General features: G+C 32.3%; 3 protein-coding genes across 6 annotated transcripts; 2 read left to right on the top strand and 1 right to left on the bottom strand.

Moving 5' to 3' along the window:
- The first annotated feature begins 53 nt into the window (after nucleotides 1-53).
- Nucleotides 54-3,645, top strand: LOC122571225. Its single transcript, XM_043734697.1, has 8 exons — nucleotides 54-324; nucleotides 1,119-1,274; nucleotides 1,403-1,717; nucleotides 1,877-2,035; nucleotides 2,132-2,331; nucleotides 2,415-2,586; nucleotides 2,686-2,845; nucleotides 3,233-3,645. Exons 1-8 carry the CDS (start codon nucleotides 253-255, stop codon nucleotides 3,643-3,645), a joined length of 1,647 nt encoding a protein of 548 aa, XP_043590632.1. The 5' UTR covers nucleotides 54-252.
- Nucleotides 3,646-4,523: 878 nt separating this feature from the next.
- On the bottom strand, nucleotides 4,524-19,908 carry LOC122570981 (RNA-binding protein 42). Of its 3 annotated transcripts, XR_006317928.1 has the most exons (6): nucleotides 19,733-19,904; nucleotides 19,243-19,484; nucleotides 18,785-19,162; nucleotides 18,509-18,703; nucleotides 4,708-4,938; nucleotides 4,524-4,633 (listed from the first exon to the last, which is right to left on the bottom strand). XR_006317928.1 is itself a non-coding variant. In XM_043734085.1 (5 exons), exons 1-5 carry the CDS (start codon nucleotides 19,771-19,773, stop codon nucleotides 4,814-4,816), a joined length of 981 nt encoding a protein of 326 aa, XP_043590020.1. In that variant the 5' UTR covers nucleotides 19,774-19,904; the 3' UTR covers nucleotides 4,524-4,813. The 3 variants fall into 3 exon arrangements, 2 of the variants coding, with proteins under 2 accessions (XP_043590020.1, XP_043590022.1); XM_043734085.1 differs by having other exon boundaries at nucleotides 4,524-4,938; XM_043734087.1 differs by lacking the exons at nucleotides 4,524-4,633; nucleotides 4,708-4,938 and adding an exon at nucleotides 10,869-10,927 and having other exon boundaries at nucleotides 19,733-19,908.
- Nucleotides 11,413-18,501, top strand: LOC122570983. 2 transcript variants are annotated; one of them, XM_043734089.1, is made up of 5 exons: nucleotides 11,413-14,995; nucleotides 15,068-15,306; nucleotides 17,063-17,408; nucleotides 17,485-17,711; nucleotides 17,795-18,501. In XM_043734089.1, the coding sequence occupies exons 3-5, from the start codon at nucleotides 17,191-17,193 to the stop codon at nucleotides 17,962-17,964; spliced, it is 615 nt and encodes a 204-aa protein (XP_043590024.1). In that variant the 5' UTR covers nucleotides 11,413-14,995; nucleotides 15,068-15,306; nucleotides 17,063-17,190; the 3' UTR covers nucleotides 17,965-18,501. The 2 variants fall into 2 exon arrangements, with proteins under 2 accessions (XP_043590024.1, XP_043590025.1); XM_043734090.1 differs by having other exon boundaries at nucleotides 11,413-15,306; nucleotides 16,841-17,408.
- Nucleotides 19,909-19,946: the final 38 nt, after the last annotated feature.

Genomic DNA, 19,946 nt, shown 5'->3' with positions numbered 1-19,946 from the left:
TTTATTACATTTAATTTATTAATATGATTCCTTTTTTTCTTTGTAACAAAATTATTTTTTGTTGTACGACAATCGGCAAAGTAGTAAACGCGAGGAAGTAGTCTAACATCTTCCTTTCTTTGGCTGCATATAATCGAACCATCAAATTCACGTTAGCAACGTGCCTCCAAGACAACGAGCAACTGATTTATTCGCGCCTTAATAAGGATTGTTGTCTTACGTAGTACAATAGCAATAATTTTATGCAGGATTATGTCAGGAATCGCAAGTGCAACTGGCCTCTTAGAAGCACGCATTCGACCAACCCATCGGCCTAAACCAAAGGTATTTATCGAAGAAAATCGGCAATAAAAGAATGAATTACGCGACGATACAGTCGGAAAGAAGAGTATCCATTTGTTATTTTACTTTGATTTCATTAAATATTTTATCTTTCAGTAACATAAACTTATAATTTATATAACTATAATTATTATCATAATTGAATATATTTAGTATTTAATAATTATTTTATTTTTAGTTCCAAAAAGATATTATAGTTACACTTTTATACATCAAAATAAACTTCTTAGAATAAACTTCTAGAGAAAATATAAAATTATAGTTGGATTTATATTGATGACAAGAAATATCAATGCGATTATCTGATGATAAGATTAAGATACTACAGTAGTATTTCAAGCGTGTGCCTAAACTAATAGTAAATCACGATTATGTTGGATTACCGTGAATGGATCGTAACTGTCGCAAGACCATAATATCACTTTGTTATGATTGCACTATAATTAGATAAATCTGTTATAGTTAGATTGTGATCATATCTGAATGAAAAGTTGCAACGCTGATTATACGTAAATAAATCGCAACTATTTCCATCACAACCGACTACACTAAATGATTTATAATTACCTTTTTGTGTTCATATGTACATTGTGTAATTAAATAAATACCAAGTACTTTATGTATTCGTTCCTGGTTGATTAACAAAATATTTTCAGTTCAAACTTCTTCTGCATTACCTTTGCCGTATTTAAGCGATGAATTCAACGCATTACGTTGCAATATTACGTTTTGTATAGAATGATGATTAAATAATATAAATACTTTATTTGTTATAGCACGTGGAATTGACAGGTTTCACCAAACCAGCGCCTTTTATTCTTAGACCTTTCTCTGGCCTTTTTAATCCTTATCCTTATGGATGTTCTATATTGTGTAATCACCCAGCAGATTGTGAAGCGAAAGAAGTTCTCAGACGTGCCAAAGATACATGGGTAAAATTTACATTTTTAACAAGCATTCATTAAGGAAGCTATGTATTAAATATTAAATTTGTAATATTTTAAATAAGATACTGAAAATGAAATGTAAGGTAATACAATTTTCATTTCATATACTATAGGCAACGGAAGGGAAGGCTTTATTATTACCAGAAGAAATGGATATGATTAGAGCCAGTTTGGTAGCTACATGCAGTGCTACCGATGTAGGTGGGAATACTGGAAATGAAGTGACTAATGATGCTCCTACTGTCCCTGAGGAATTGTTTCGAAAATATACCGAGACTGACTCAAGACCTTTGACCCCCACACCCACGCTCGCTAGCGGCCCTGCTTTGACAAATCGACCGATTCAGGAAGAACATCCGGTGACCTGCGATCTACGTGAACGTATTACGTTAATTCTAGATCTTAGAACCAACTCACAAAAGCAAATGGTCCGTAATTTATCTTGCATCTATTAAAGATAGAGAAAAAGAGAGAGTTATATTAAATATTTATAATTTTTCGTACTTCTTAAGTTTATCAGAAAGTTTAATAAAATAATATTACAGATCTTTCCTAATTATAATGAATAAAATTAATTTTATTTATAGGAAAATGAAACGTTCTCTTGGCACGCGTTGACTTTAGAACCACCGCCCACTTACCGAAAAAGTGAAATTTTTGTACCTAAACCCAGTTCAAGACGTACGATGCGTACACCGAATCCAGGGGATATTCCAGATACATTTACAAATATAGATGATGAATTGGTATTTACGATTAAATTAATTCCATATGAATTAAATTAATTCGACCATGACGTTGAAAAATATAACATTCTATTGTTAACGAAGAATTTATGTTAGAATTCCAGTGGATACGTGGAAGAAGAAAAAATTGAAAAGCCAACTAAAGAAGTTACAGTAACTCGCAGAAGAGGAAGACGATTACGTAAAGGGAAATGCAGAAGAGGATCAGGCTATGGACAACAAACAGAAGTTCGTGATTTATTTGAACCAACTGATACTCAAATCTCGCATATAGGCGATGGATCTAGAAGAACGTCGTTAGTAATGATTCTTTATTATAATACTTTAATTCCTACTTTTTTTATTTACACATTTCATTTATATCTTTCTTTTCTGATAGGATTCATACAAACAACGGGGATGTAGAGAATTTGGCAACCACCCCTAAGAAGATCTCTGCAACGAATAATATGCCTTCTATGATATTTCCTAGTTTCATTGATCCAGATATATTAAAGCATTTGTGCAGAGAATTAGACAGTGACAAAGTGGAAGCAGAGTTTTCCGTTAGGGTAAGATTCGCAAATTTTGTGAAAAATTATTTAGTAATTCAGATAAATTTAAAATTTGTAATTTTAGAAAAGATTTTGTGAAATTAATATTAATTTTAGAGAAAAATCGCATTCGAAGAAGCTCTGCGGGTAAGAGGTGAACATTATTCGCACTCTAGACGATCTCAAATATTTTCAAACCCTGCGCTAGTTGATACACCGCGCGTATTTTCCCGCCAAGCAGCTCGTTTTGAAATTCTCGGCAGTGAAAGTTTACACGGTAAACAATCATTGAATTTTTAATAAATTGGGCTAATCTTAACACTATAACGATTAATGACGCTACTGTGGCGTCGTGTGATTTTTAGTGATAATTCGCGCTTTGTAAATTCTCAACAGAGTTTCCGGCCCTGGTGAAAGTTATTCCCGAAAGCAGTTATAGTGTTAATAAGCGCAAATAGATTTTGAATAAGTTGTTTTCATCACATTACCACACAAAGTTGAAAGATTCCCTTAGTACATTGAAATTAGTATCTTTCGTGTATATTACTTTTTTATATAAATAAAAATATTCTTGCGCTATACAGATATTTCAAACAATTAAATTTTTGTAATTTTGCAAATAATGTTATATAATTTAAACAAAATTTTTGTAAATCTTTATCAGGGTTAACAGTATTGGGATATCTAAATAAACACGTCTTTGTCACTTCGGGAAGAAAGTTGATTTTCAGAAGAGTTTTCAACAAATTCCAAGAAGATACGATGGGAAATACTAAATGCATTTTACCAAGCATTATTCTTGAAGCTCTTCAGGATATGATCGGAAAACCTATAACTCAAGAGCAAGAGGCATATTTAAATCTTACGATTGGCGAAATTAAGGAACCGTTAAATTTTAGAACTTGGTGCGGTTTGTGTGCTGCAGTCGAACGTTTACTCTGCCCATTTCCTTCAAAAGAAATTGATCCACCTACGTGGCTCGAAAGGGTGGATTTTGAAAGCTTAGAACGAAGACTTAAATCCACTAACGTGGATCACAAGCTGGTTCAGTTTTTAAGAGAGATTTGTAAACGATAATTCGTGGAATTATTATAGAACATTTGTAAACAATTAATTTTTTTAGATGAAAAAGTGTATAAATGTAAAAATATTAAATAGTAAATTTATAACAAAGTCTGTTTTATCAAATGACTCACATTTCAGAACAACTTAATAAGTTTTCTAATTATATAAAAATATAATTGCGATTACAGACAATTAGCTCTTACTATTTGATATATAAGTCACAATTACATCACATAATGATATAATTTATAATTGCGGTCTACTACATTATATGATATAATTATAGATTATACATATATCAAATAATAATTGCTTCATCACATGTATAAATTGCAATAATAATAATTGCCAATTAATCTCATCACGTGGAGATTGCTGCATATAGAGACCCTAAATACATCCTTCCCTCACGCAAAAAAGTTTCAAACACAAAGTGATCATAGTGATTTTAGGTAATGATTGAATAATAAATGAATTATTGTCATTCATCGTAAGACGCCGTAAGATATCTTATTAAGTTAGTCGATAGTCATAATTAATTGTAAGTTATAAGAGTCGATACGCATATAATTCCTATGTTCGCCCCTGTAGTTACGTTAGTCCATAACTTTACGAGGAGTTTTACCCTGTGTCGATAAGAATGTAAACTATAAATAATATTGAAGCAAAATATATAAAATAAAATTTACATATTATGAAATCGACTTTACATTGAATAATTACGGTTAGATATTTAAAAATGAAAGCAATATTACAATAGAATACCTTAATATTTAAACAATCCATATTCATATTTATTAAATCAATATTGATATATACAAAATAATAAAAGAACTGACAAAAAATAAACAAATATGTAAACAAAATCACTGAGTAAGTATCATGAACAATTCATTTGTAGTAAGAATTTATTTCCATGTTCACCTACATGCAATTTTTATATACTACATGGTAGTCAATCACAATGTAAGATAGTACTCGATCGTAGACATTTTTACTCCTGTGAAATAGAATTCTTAAAAAACGTATCCATTGGCGCTAGTTGTCAAGCTTTCGTAAATATACTTTACGTACAGACGTCTCGATGACAATTGTTTGAATAAAACCAACAATAGCGAGTCAGTGTAGAATCCGATTAAATAAATATGAACGAGAGAAAGAACAACGGTTCTCTATCACGTCACCGCCCGGTTAACAAGCCAATTAATGCTTGCTTCTCTTTCTCTTTTTTCCGTACTGTCTCTAAATTCCGTTGTTTCCATGAACTCTTCCGTAGCTTTATGGGACGTGAGCCTACGTATCGACCTGAAAGAAAACAATTTCATTAAATTGAAGTTATTCTTACAGGAGAAAGTGATCTCTTTCTTTTCTTTTTTCTTCCTTTCTATTTTTTTCTAGTTGAATGAATATGTCTAGACGTTTGCCATATCCTATCATCTGATAATACTTAGTTAGCTGTTATTGTAAATTATTTTGTTTTTGTTATTAATGTTTCGCATATATTATTTTTTTAATTCCATTTATATAATCTTTATTTTTATTTATAATCCTGCCTTCGAACATTTATAGACTAGAGGTGTGTGAGAACCCGAAAATACTAGATCGGTACGACGAGAATCTTTTAGGAGCCAGAACGGGTTCCCGAAAGTTTCGGGATTCTCGTGAATGTTCGTTCGGACTTTCCCAAAACTTCCGAGAAACTCAGACACTGTCGGAAAACCCGAACATTCTCGGGAAACCCGGAAATTCTCAGGAACGCGACCCGACCCGACCCGACCCGATCCGATCCGATCCAATGCACCAGACCCGACCTGACCCGATGTCTTTCCGTCTCGATTATCGGGTTCTTGCATACCTCTGTACATATTAATTGGAAGAATATAAAATCAATTAATTCATTAAAAGTAAACGTTGGATTAATGCGATTGTCTTGCGATGCTTCTATAATCAGTTTGCTCTAATAAATTTCAAAGACTCAAATACTTAAAATATTTATATGAAATATTTGAAAATGTGATTCTAGTTTTTTCTAACAAATGTTTGGTAAGTCTTGTACTATTTTAAAATTACGGTTTGTTACACAACCGCAAAAGAACCCCGTATAAAAGGAAGTCAATATCTGAGATACGGATAAAGCACAAATAAACCGTGGGCTTAAGTGGTTTACACAAAAAACATGATACGACTGAATTAGAGACCCTCTACTATCTGTAAAAATCATGACAGAAGATGGCGATATTACCCACAGTATCAACGATATTCAAAGTAAATTCATTTAGAGTTCGCGTTTCATTGTTTTGTCAACGAACCAAGCACGCCCACGAGTTCTGAACAATTTCTGTCTTTTCGAATTTTTTTATTCGCAGCATCTCTTTATATCGAAGTATTTAATTCTTAGTCCTGATCTTTTAGTGATCTAAACTTATACACATCCATCCTTGTTTTCTCAAAAACGAGATCTCAAGCGAAAAAATTTTATACTTTCTTTCCAATTTATTTTTGCATATAAAAGAAGCTCCTGATTGAGTGTACCAATTATATTCGTTGAAATGTCGAAGAAATTACTGGGAACGTAAACGTGATTCCTTCAGTAGCATTTTGAAGAAAGTTTTTCAAATACCAAGAAAGTTAAACATTGGTTGAAAAAATTCAAAGTTTGACGATTTCTCAATAGGGTATGAATCATGAGAAAGGGCGAGAAGTAACAACGTTTTAACAGATATTAATGGAAACAATCTAGGGCAGATAACAAGTAAATTATTTTCGCGTTATATGTAGTAATTACTTAAATTAAATAGAAAGATTTTCTTTCGAGAAAATTAACAAATGGATTTTACTCAAGTGAAGTGATATAATAGAAGCCCGCACTAAATAGGATATAGATTTGGATAGTATAAAATATGGACGGAATTACTTGGAACAAATAAGGAAAGGGAGAGAAACCGGAAACGGAAGTCAGCTTTCAAAATAGCGGAAACAGGATGGAAGAATATATCAATCGAATGTATCGAAAAATTATAATCGCCATCGAGACAGTGAAGTATTGATTATTTCAAAATTAAATTACTTTACCATTACTTCCTGAAAAGTTGTAACAACCGAAATCAGTATTCTATAAGGTGAAATTATTGTAATAAACAAATCATTCTAAACTTATATTCTAATATTAAACTATGATAGCAGTGCATAAATTCTATGAAATTTTTTTATCAAATTCGTAGAATAGCATACGAATATAGTATGACATATTTCGAGGAATAAACTGGGAGCATAAATTCATTAATCTGAAATGGGAGTAATATATGGTTATCTGGAAACAAATGTATGGAACAAAGTAAAAACGCATGTCAACACGTTTTTGAACATTTACTTAAAATAAGGAACATAGGAAAGAATGTTATATCTTGTATGTATAGTAGGTATGAAATATCTTACCTTCGATCGATCAAGTGATAACAAATTTAAAATCAAAACGTACAAAATGTACCCTATTGTTGTTGGAAATATGATATTTATATTTTAAGGTTTCAGTTAGCAATAACGGTTGAAAGAGGGTAAGGTAAATACAGAGTGTTCTCTCACTAGCAACGTAATATCTAAATTATATATAGTTTTCTGTAGAACTTCAAGTAGTGCATTTAAAAGGATGTTTTCGCGTTTGATTTGTAAAAGTAATATACATTTTCTATCGTTAGTCTGTATGCGAGAAGTAATGAAAAATCTTTATGCAAAATTTTCTTTCAGTGGGTTTTACTAGTATTATAATGTCATAATTTTATTTATAATTTCATAGTTGATTTAACCATTTTTGTATATTTATGCCATGTTTAACTTTTCCAATCTAACATTTCCGATATAACATTGCTAAAAGTGTATTTTAACGCAAAATTTTGGATGCAAAAATGGATTGACTTTGTTCCTCCGGAGCTTCGTGCAATTTACTTTCGCAAAATATCTAATTTTGCTAAGTTAAAAATCACTTTGAAAGCCTTTGTTTTGAATAAATAATGAAATATGAAGCTCTAAATTCATTTTCCTAATAGAATTTTGTTAGTACGACAAAAGTGGAATTATCGAAGCAAAAACTTGTGGAATCATTTTTAAAATTTCTATAGCTCGTTTTCATTCATCAAAAGGAAAACTGATGATTGATGTTTCGTGGGTGTTATTACGAAATTTTGCTATGTATTGAATATTTTTCGTGGAGCAAGAGATTAGTAATATATAGTATAAATTAATTAAAACCATCTTTTTTAATTGACGAAAATGTATATTATAGATTGAAACTTCGTTAAGATTCGCTTAAAAATAATGTACTCTTATTAACAGATACTGCTATTTTAGCTTCAATTTAGATATAAAAATGTAACCAGAAATATTTAGAAAACAATTTTTCTGAACTTCAAACTCCTATGTAAACATAACAATGCAATTATTTTGGAAATAAAGCTTTACAGAAGATTCTACTTTACATTTTTATAAAATAGATTGACAAATATTTTATACTATATACGAATAGAAAAAAACGAATTAACGTTTAAAAACGAATAGAAAATAATAAAGGATCTTTAAACTACGAGATAATTATATATCCATAATAAAATACAATAAAAACCAATTATATATCCCCTTGGGCTTTTCCAGCAAATTTTCCTTCACCACTATTTCGAGTCTTACTTTTACTTCTGATCCTTAATTCTGCACTCGAATAACAGCAATTTTCGCTTTTCATGGAAATGAACGCTCTTTCTTAAGAAGCTAGAATTCCTTTAATTCTTCATTTTTTTCTTAAAAAAAAATATGTAACATACAATTTTTTCGAATGAAATATCTGAGGCTTGGAATGTAATATTTAATGATCAAATAAAACTCTCCTCGTTACGAGGAAACAAAACGATATTGTAAAAGGGTAGCGGAATCCTATATTCCCAACGCCATATGATTATTAATTACAGAGAATAAACATTCAGTGTCGTTTACAATTCCACGAAAGTAATTTAAGAAATTAGCATAAGGAAATTAGTAAAATCGTATTACTGCCACAAACGAAGAAATTGTTAAAATATAAGGCAAGTTGCTTGCTCGATAAGGACAATATAATATATTGAAGCTTTTGACATTTATTCCTCGAAACAAAAGTACCAAGGGTCTTTTCGCGACACATATTGAAATATGGTAGCACGATGCAGAGTACGTAATTTATTGCAACCAAAACTCTTTGAATCCTAAATTCCATTGTAAAATGAATTTTCTAAACTCTTTTTGAAATTTTTTTTTTAACCAACTTGCACAACTCTTTCCACTAACAGTCTACAAATGTATTTAACTATGTTTTAATAATACTCGCAAATTTTTTTTAAAAAGAAATAATGAAAATTTATTATGATGTTCCAAATTTTTAAAAACGTTCACTTAAAAATGGAAGCTATATTTCAAGAGCAAAGATTATAATTAAACATTCAGGAAAACGATGGTAATCAAGACAAAGTCATTGATCAGTTGTTTAATCTTATTCAAAGTGATCGCAAGGTTACACCCAGGACAACGACAGAAATCGAGTCAAACCAGGTACCTCAAACATTCACTCATATATCCGTTCAAACAGTCATCATTTCCATGACTTAGCCTTTTATATTCAATAAAATATTGAAAAACTTAATAATTCATAAAAGAACGATTATCAAAATCTTTCGTATAACGTTGAAAAAGGATAAATATTTTATTTCCTCTTATTTTCTAAGTTAAAAATTATTCAAATGTTTTTTCATCATTTTATCAGTTTAGATTCTTTTTAACGATTGTAGAAGGCTTCTTTAAAAGAAATTATATGAAAGATCCATCGCTTTTGTATTAGCTTAATATGCTAAACATACCGAATCTTGCAGACAGTCTCTATCGTATTCTTTGATTCACTCGTACGTGTGTTTAAACTACTTGTTGCGTCTGATCAAATTCTGGACCTACCACTTATCGCTGCCGTTACATACACGGTGTCTCATTTTAGTACGGAATAATGTGTCACGTCCGGTGACTCTCTACACAAACCAGACACCATACCTCGGGCAAGATGACTGCCAGATATCTACATACTCTTATTGCGGGCCCTCAATAATCTTAATTAATTAATCCACCATAAATCTTAGCATTTTCATAGTTAACACTTAGCCAACAGCGCGCACCACTGCAAGCGATACGCTTTCACCGCGCTCGAATAAGCCAACCTATACACGCTGTCCACGGCGCATTTTTCCAAGTATCGAAGACTAATATTCACTACTTAAAAAACAAAGAAGTATAAAAATTATTTAAGTGGTCAATTATATTTTGCGGTCAATGATTTTATTTTACAATTTCACATATTATTTATACAAAATTATCAAACTAAAATTATATGTTAAAAGTATAAAAAATATAGGTAAAATTAAAAACATTAAAGATCACTGAAGATAAATAACTGATAGTGCAACTTTTGAATTAATTTTAACACCACTAAATTGATGTATTTTATTATATACTGTACTTTATAAAAGCAAAAAAAGTGGCGCAGTTAATTGGGAACAATTCCAGGTAAACAATAACTGATAATAACAACAACAAAAAATAAAACACGTTGCTAAAGTCTAAAAGGGAGATTTCCCCATTCGGTCACGCAGCGATGCTTTTCACAGAGGGGAGTCTTCCTATTCGGTTGACTAAGTGTTAAGGTCCTTCAGACCAAACAAATATCTATTTGGTTGAAGTATTCTTTAGATCTATTGTCCATTCCGAGAAAACACGGGAAAGCGGTTTTCCTATATACAATGCCACCCACGGGCGACTTCTGATTAGGGGCGACCAGCACCCATCTTTACCCACCAGCCTTTTTCTTATCCATTTAGAAACAATGACCATTGCTCTCACTTTCGTAGCCAAAATTGTCATCAACGAATCCGATGACATACCCATCAATAGCTTTCCTCTGCGACAGCATTGTCAGCGAACTTTACTGGTTTCATTCTTAGATCAGTCACCATCTCTCTCTTGACTGGTTTTCTGTTCATTGACCAGTCATCAGTTTAACTTGTTACTTACACTTCGCTGAGAATACATTTACAAGTACCACGCGTAACTACTTATATCTACAAAGTTGTTGGAATAAAGTGTATATTTATTGTAACCTGTTAATTCAGTGTTATAATCGGTTCAACCGCCTCTATTATCCTAACCGAAATAGGGGATCGACCGACTCGTGGTGTCGATTATCAAATCGGAATTTACGACTCTCGTTGGCGCGCTTCCTCGCGATCACGTCTCTCTGCGAAACGGTCGAACAAATGTCATCAATAAATAAATTATTTTTATATATTTTATCTATAAAATTATTTTTTACATATTCGTATTACATTTATAAAAGAAATTTGCTTTTTATACTCCAATGAACAATCATTCGGGAAATCATTCGAAATGTTATATAGATATACTATATATAACTTACAATGCACTTTTTCTGTACTCTATGTGTATTGTGTATAGATGGTGCTTAAAAACTTTTTACGCTAATTGCTCCGATCACAATGATCGATTTCTCTATCAACAAACGGGAATGCAAACAATTTCCAATTTCTTATTCACCATATTCGTGCAAATATTACAGTTGTGCATCAAAATGTACACTGCTGAAAATAATTGCAGGGACATTCGATTACGCAAGAACAAAAATATTTGAAAAAGTATACGTATTTTCAGATTAAAATCTAAGAAATTATAGAAATTATGGGATATTTTCATAATTATTACTAACCGGAAATAGATTTCGACCGCCTATTGACAAGGAATATTTCTATTAAAAAAAATCTTTCGTCGCTAATCCTAACGAAGGGATACATTTAACAATATAATTCATAAATTTAACATATTTCCGAATACTAATAAAACTATCTATAACTTCGAATAGTATATTTTTATTCCCTTCCTTACACAGTTGTTAAACCTTCCGACTTCTATTGTCACGATACGCTTTAGAGAAACTGTCACGAAATATCTTTCCGCTTGGAAACATTTAAAGAACGCCTCGGTTTTTGACAAAAAATATGTATTTATAGAAAACTCTTAGGGATTCGAAATAATGGAAGGAAAAGTTTTCATGATAAAGAACAAGATTTATAAAACATATAATGAGAAAATACATAAAAAATATAATGGTTCTGAGTAAATTCTTAAATTTAAATGTGCACCTTGTAAATATCACTTGGTAAGGCAATTTTTAAAAAACGTGCTCATAATAGTGCTTATAAGAAATTATGCTACCTATCTTAATAATAATTTCATGAACAAATAACACTTATTCTGGAAACCAGACTATTTATATTGTACTAAACTCTGGAAACGTTAACATAAAAGTGGTACGTATAAGGTTCAGTTACGGAGATCAAACACAGACTTTGCATGTGGTATCACTCAGTTCTAATTTAAGTCTCAACCAGTCAAGTTCGTCTGGATATAAGTGAGCGTAATATTCGTGTTTCGTCACTTAACGATATTTCATTCTCGCGAGTAGGAAGAACGAGGTGTAGACAACAAATGATATGTACTGTGGCAATGTGACTAAAAAATCTGGTGTACCAGAATGCTTTAAGGAATTTAGGAATGAGTTTAGTGTAATGAACGGCCGGAGAAGATCCGTGTGAAGATGTATCATAGCTTGTGGTAATAGTACGCTGAAAGAATTCAGTAGAAAATTGAACGTTTCGTGGAAATAAATTTTCTTAAATATTCAGAAATTGATAAATAAAACAATTTGCGGAGAATAGAACGTTTATTTGCAATAAAAAGGAGCAATAAAAATCCATTTATCTGAGCATAGGGGCAAAATAATTGGGACAACCATCAAGAAGAGTTCGCTAATTTCTTCCATCATGTATCTATAATCTTTGCTCGAATAACTCGTTCACGTGTGAGCAACTAAATTCGAATAATTAGTAATACTTCAAGAGATGCAAATTTTTCTCTAAATAAACCGTTCATTCGTTACAGTAATAATTGAGAGTTGTTCTGACAATAAAAAATCCGTAAGAAATCAGTAAATCGTACATCAAGTAAAATTTCATTCTAATTAACGAAAGACAATACTGTTTGTTCTTCTAAAGCGTAAAACATCGCGCTACTAAATTTCGAATAAAGAAATTTTTATCTCTAGAACTCACGAACAGATTTATCTATTAATATTTCTATAAAGACCACAAAAGAAGATTTGTCTTTTTCAAGATATTCAACAATCACGCTTTGTGCATCTGCCCTTCTGCATTATTCGTACAGGAATCCATTTCAATGGCGAAGAAAAAGAAAAGAGGAATGCAAAGGACACAAGATTACGCATATACGCTGATTCCTGGAAAGTTAATAACATCGGGTTCCGTCAAAAAAATCTGAAAGACCTCGTTATTCAGCCCAATAAAATAGTCTAGCCTGCTCAAGCTTTGGCCGCCTACTTCGACGAGCCCACCCCGTCTAATATACGATCGCCTTCGCAGAGACAATATGTTTATTTTGTAATCGAGTCGTGTCCCTCGTCGTGAAATAAATATATCGACAGAAATATTCGTGCTATTTCTCACCCACTGTGTGGTGAACGGTGTCGAACACAGCAGCATGTGTAGGACTCTGATTCATCCCGCGAAACACAAGATGAGGAGGAAGAGGAATCTCGTCGATGGAATGCGACCACCGCCAAGACCGATCGCTCCCAAACCAGTGAGAAATGGAAATTTTGCGGGTAAAACGAGAAATTTAAACAAACGACAAGTTTCTGACCAACCGATTGGACGATATCTGTATATCATATCGATATACTTTAGATTTTAGATACTGTTCAGATAAGACACGTCGTAACAGAGCAATAATAGGTAAAAGACGTGTCTGGAAATAATAAAAGTAAATAGCTATAATAGTTCAATTAATCGTTAAGTGGACTGTTGGGCCATCGTGGTTCTTATAGGTCTAGTTATTGGAAGATTTGTGAGACGCTCTATTGGTCTCATTTATGTTGGTAATGTCGCGAAACAAAGTTGCTTTTATTCATCCACCGATGTTGTAAAAATAAATATTAGATAGAACAATTGTGTTATTGTAGTCTCGAAGCCACCAACCTACACATTTTTTGGTAATAATGATAATAATAAACAAATCCAACTCAATCGGAACTTGAGATATAAATTAGTAGAAGAAAGATGGGAATATGTAAATTAGTATAGCGATAGGTAAGGTCTTTAAACGTCAGACTATAAACTTTTGGAATATTTTTGAAATGGTTTTGTATTGATAAAACCATCTAAAATTCAAAGATTCGAGATTACGTAATAAAACAATGTACTACAATGGTATGAATGGAAAGAAGCGACAGTGTCGTTGATCCGTATCATTGCGTATACCCTGAATGTGAAATAGGAAAAAGATCGGTTCTCTACTCAACTCGTTTCTCTGCAAAATTCCTTCCATCTGAAACGAAGCAAGTGATACAGCTTGCCTAATTGGCTGACTTGCTTATATAGAAATAAATATTATACAACATAACATAGTTAATACCATAACAAAAAAGATAAGTGTAATCGAAAACGAAGTAATAGAGTAAGGAAAGTCGAGCGAACGAGAAAGATAATGATTACGGCGGCAGTTGAGAAAGACGCTAAGGAAGACGAAGAAGACGGGAGGAAGATACGAAGAAAACAGAAGGAAAGGTGAAGAAACTGCGGGGGAGTTACAGAGAAGCGGTAGAAAATTCAAGAAAAGAAACAAGCATTCGTAAGAAAAAAAAAAAAGAAAGAAGAAACACGAAGAGGATTTGTTAAAGAGATGAGAAGGAGCGAAAAAACGAGAAGAACGAAATAAACGAGAGAGAAGGTGACGAAGAGAAAGAGAGTGACGTACTAAGGAAAGATAAGAGGACGGTATAATTATGAAATAAATGAAACAAATAGTGAAAGGTTGGTAGAAAAGATAAGGAAATATGGCGAAAATGAGGATGAGAAGAAATTTATTAAACTCTTGTTAAATCTTAAAAACTCGTTAATACATTCTAGCACGTGGAACAATTCTTTACAACTTTACGCTTGCAATTTTATACTTTTTCAGCGGATCTTTCAATATTCTCTTCCTTTTTCGATATTGATCAAACAAATCTAAAGTAAAAAGTACTGACTGACGCCATCGATACTGAAAAAGACGAACAGAGAAAGACTCGCTAAGAAACTAAACTAAGCTACCGAACTACCAAGAAAAGTGAATGACGAAAGAAGCGAAAAGGACTCGGCAAAAAGAGCAATGAAACGTAACGATGACGATGTCCACTAGGTAGATGTAACGAGTACGATGACGATTATGATGACGAGTAAGAAGTCACGTCGCACACGATCGGTTGTTTGTCGAACAAAACGATTCCGATTGGCTGTTTTATGGTTAGGTGGAGGGGTTAAAGGGAAGAACGGTGCTGGTAGGGGTTGTTGAATGAGTACCGGGACGAGCGAGGTCGCAACGCATTCCGTCGTAGTCACCCCGACGGGTAACGGATGTCCAAGTGGCTCCGTATTCGCGCGCTAAACTCACGAGGAACTCGGTGAGATTGATACGAAGAGGTAACAACGAATTTCCTCTAACGAGAAACCGAACGGACGACTGAACGAACAGACGGTCGAGCCCACGGTGAGTCTTTTAATTTTTCCTAATATTTTTCCATTTTCTTATTGACTTTTTTAATTGAATACAATTTTAGAATCTTTCGTTGAATGTTTATACGAAGCTTAGCTGTGGTGTGAAATTAATGAAATTTCTTTTTTCTCTTGTTTGGGACACAGTAATTGTACAGAATTCGAACATAAAATGGTATCTTTTTCTAAGTGCCATTCAATAGAATATGTAAAGAAAATACGAAATATTTCGTATAACACTTAAATCGAGTTATTAAAAAAAATTTCCAAAATATTGAGATAATATCGAAAAAAAACTATATCGAATTTAATCACGCATTTGATACTTCAGAATGGTTGCCCATAAACACACTGATATTCCTTAATTGAAGGACCTACGTAACTGTAATAATTCATTTCTCTTTATTAATGTGTAATAGATCTGCTATATTGTACGATTTCCTTATACAATAGTAATAACAATACCGTAGTAATACCATATTTTATGAATCTCATAAATATTAGTAATAGAGTATTGCTTTAAATTCCAAACTAGATATAAAATTCCGCTCATACAGACAGATTATGAATCTCATAAATATTAATCTCAGTAATAGAGTATTGCTTTAAATTCCAAACTAGATATAAAATTCCGCTCATACAGACTGAAAAAATGTCATTTTAATAAATCACCGGTAGATAGATACGTAGAGCCGACCTCATAGATATAACTATTTTTTAGAGTAATTGCATGTGTTTTCAAGTAAATGCAAAGTATTAGAATCGACAATCTCTAATTTGCAAAAGAACTGCAATAAATATTTTTTAAGCTTCTTTCTACAATTTCTTTCACATTGCTAAAAAACATAAAATATTGAAAAACAATAATCGGTCGTTTTAAACAATTAATTTTTAAATACACATTTTTTATAATTCTTTCTTTCTAAATCTTTTAGTGATCTTTTTTCATTCATAATATAATTGTACGCTTCATTGAAATAGCTTATATGCAGGGTGAATCGCGTAAGACATCCCCAGAACTGTTTTTTTAAATTAAAAATATTGAGACACGAGCAAAAATTTTTTTTTTAATTAAATGGAACATCATCATATCCTAATCATTATGAGTGGAACAAATTATAGGGGTCGGATGACTTCTAACGGAAGATCAAATGCCTTCTCATTCTTTTTTAAATAAGATGGCATATCAATTTTTCATTAGTTGAATAGTACCTTTTAGCTATCAGTCTCAGAATTCTGAAAGAAAAAAAATATGCTTCTGAATCTTTCCTATATTAAGCTGAACAACGGGGGAAAAATAACGAACGAAACTAGAAAATGTATAAACAATACTTAAACGAATTAAACGGAATTAGCAAGCTAATTAAAAATCCTTTGGTCCATCTGAAATCGCTCAAGCGTCGGTTTCATTGTCAACGAGCGACAATGCTATCTCTCCCTATCCCAGTCACTAAAATCGGCAAGTTGGTGGTTATTCACCGCACTAAATTTAGCAGGAATGTTGTATAAATAGAACGTAACCATTGCAGAAATGTCTGGAAAACGTAAACAGCATACCTGACTGTCGTCAAATTCAAGGATTTGTGACCGGCCTAATAACGATCACGACCGATCCTCACGACGTTCGACCATGATGCGTTTCGTGATACAGCATTGTCACCCACGTTTCTATTAAATTTATACACGATGCCTACATACGTTTTCCATCGAAAATTTATCAAAGATTTATTTAGTTTTATAATACTTTTCAGAATTCGCCAGTGGGAGCACACCAGCTGTATCTATATTAACGAATCGTTTCACGGAAGTGGAAACGTTGAACGAACACGAGAAAGATATCGAACGAGAATATACTTGAAGGAATAAAGATAGAAAAATAATGTTTACGACTACAGTCTTTGTCTTCACATTGAACACACTATGGATGGTGTGTCAAGCAGTGCCACTGCTTGATATGAGGAACAGTTTGGAGCAAAATGTATTGGATGCTGTGGTCTCCTCTGCATGCTCTTCAAATGGAGGTTGTTGGAAATGGTTACCGATGCAAGAAGTTCAGAAAGATGTTCCTTTGACTCCAGAGGACCTCCCCATATCAAAGTAGATAATTTGTATGATCTTTAATTCCCATATTATTCTATATAATGATAGGAAATAATGCTGTTATGGATTATAGAATGGATATTCGTCGAGAAACTTCAAGCTTAGATCCCAATACGATTATAGAAACATGGGGTGATAGTTCCCCACCACTGAACAGAAAAGTTCACCAATTGTCACTGGCTAACAAGCAAATTGGAAATAGATTGTCGAAGAAAGATATGTCACGTAGTTGGGGTGCTGGCGGCATGCCCTTTTCTATTCTTTATATGAATCCATATGGTCCTCGTGGAAATTATGCCAGTAAGGAAATATTAAACAAGAAAGAAAAAGATAATACATTATCCCATATAAGCACAGATACACATGGTACATGTTATGTTAAGGTACTTCGCAACAACAAGATCTGGGAAAAACTGAAAGTACAACGCCACCTATAATACAGCCTAATACTCGCATTGCTGTGCGTAATGGAAGTTCCACGCAACCAAGAAGACAGTACTCGATAATACCGCAGCTTTTTATATCATATGGCTGGGGTCCGTTTGGCAAATGAAAAGAATCTCCTACTTAAGTGTGTAAATGGAATACTGATCTCATAATTTTGGTATATGAAATCAACTGTATAGATATTTAGTTATATTTAATTTTAAAGCGTCACATTTTAGATAAATTACAATCTAAATATCCTTTTTTTAAAAAAACATCCGCAAATAATCATAACTCCAATTATTCATTAATTATTTGTACATACTTTTTAAATATTTATTGAAACGTTTTATTTTAATCTACCAAAAAATTTCTTAATTTTGTTAGCTGTGAATAATTATTATATGAGAAATCACGCGTTACTATCCCTTTAAATTTTCATTAAAATTTCACTAAATAATTCAGTAAAAGATTCTACCTCATTATGTATAAAATTATCATTTATTCTTTTCTCTTATATGATTCAAAACCATAATAAAATGAATTTTTAATTCCTAAGAAAATTAAAACTTACTTCTTACGTATAGCTTTGGTTATATCAAAATCAGTTTTTTCCAAATTTGAGAATATAATCTATATTAAATTATATAATAAGAGGTTATTTAACTTACCGTTCATTTCTTTCATTGCTTTGATGAAATCTTGTGGATCTTTGAAGGACACAAACCCAAATCCTTTTGTCTTATTTGTCCTTTTGTCCCTGACTACCTTTGCTTTCTGAAAACTCGGATATTTGCCAAAGACTCTTACTAGCATTTCGTCTGTGACGTCGTTTCCTAAATCTCCACAAAATATTCTGAAATCATCTACAATATAAAGAAAAATGTAAAATATATTTAAAACAAATTAAAGCTTATGAAGAATATAAATATGAATAAATAATTAACCTTCATCCCATTCTAGTAAGGAAGGATCTTCCCATGTTTGTCCACCAGCCATTCGTATGATTTTTTTATTTTTCTTCCCTTTACCCTTTGGATGAGTCTCTTCTGCGCTAGCATTGGCCATGATAGAACTTGCCTTCCCTTGGCTAATTGCTAATTCTGCTGCAGTACTTACACCTTTCACCTTGGGTTTCTTTTTGCTGTCATCTTCTGGGATCTTTGTATTGATAATCTGTTCAATAATTTCTGGATGAATCATTGGTGCTGATGTAGATTCGTAAGTTTTTGGAGTAGCACTTAAACACGGGTCCACCATATTTGGTAAATATGGATTACTTATCTGTGCAGGTGATGAGTATGTTGTAATAGAAGGAACCGTACCTGTGTAAGACAATAGCTCATTAATAAACTATTTGTTATAAATATAATCTTATGATATAAAAAGCTTTATATCCATTTACCTTGTCTTGCTACTTGTTGTGGAATTAACATTGGCGGTGGTGGAGGAGGAGGTGGTGGTGGTGGCGGTGGTGGTGGAAATCCAAGCATTGGTGGAAAAGCTAAACTAGCTGCAGCAGCAGCAACAACTGGTGTTGGAAGTTCATGTTGCTCCAATTGTCTAGCCACTTGATTATAAGTATTTGCACCAATTACAGGTCTAACCATTGGTGTAACTAACTGACCACCAATTTCAGCTTCAAATCTAAGAATTAGTTTTAATTTGTTAATACATAAAACCATCCATACTTCAAGTACAAGTTTTCAATCATATCTGTACAAGGATTTATAATAATTTATTTATTTCATAAGAAATCAGCCACTTGAAACTTAAAAACGTAAATTAGATAATTAGTTGCATAGTAAAAAGAAGTGTATATATATAAATAACCAATAAAACGAATTATAACAAAAAGGTTAGGAACATTGTATATATTTACAACTATTTAATACCTATTCATCTCATCTTCCATTTGACGTAATTTGTCATCCATTTTGATGTTCTTACTGTTTCTTAATTTCTTCAATAATGTAAATATATATGATCCTAGAATAACAAATTATTTATTACTGACCACACAAGTCTAAAACGTTCGGCCTAATTAGTTATGCTCTGAAAACGGAAGTATTATTCAGTACTACCAATACACGTCATACAGGAACAATT

The sequence above is a fragment of the Bombus pyrosoma genome, linkage group LG9 (genome assembly GCF_014825855.1).
Source record: "Bombus pyrosoma isolate SC7728 linkage group LG9, ASM1482585v1, whole genome shotgun sequence".
Taxonomy (NCBI): domain Eukaryota; kingdom Metazoa; phylum Arthropoda; class Insecta; order Hymenoptera; family Apidae; genus Bombus; species Bombus pyrosoma.
This window is presented reverse-complemented; position numbering and strand designations above follow the sequence as displayed.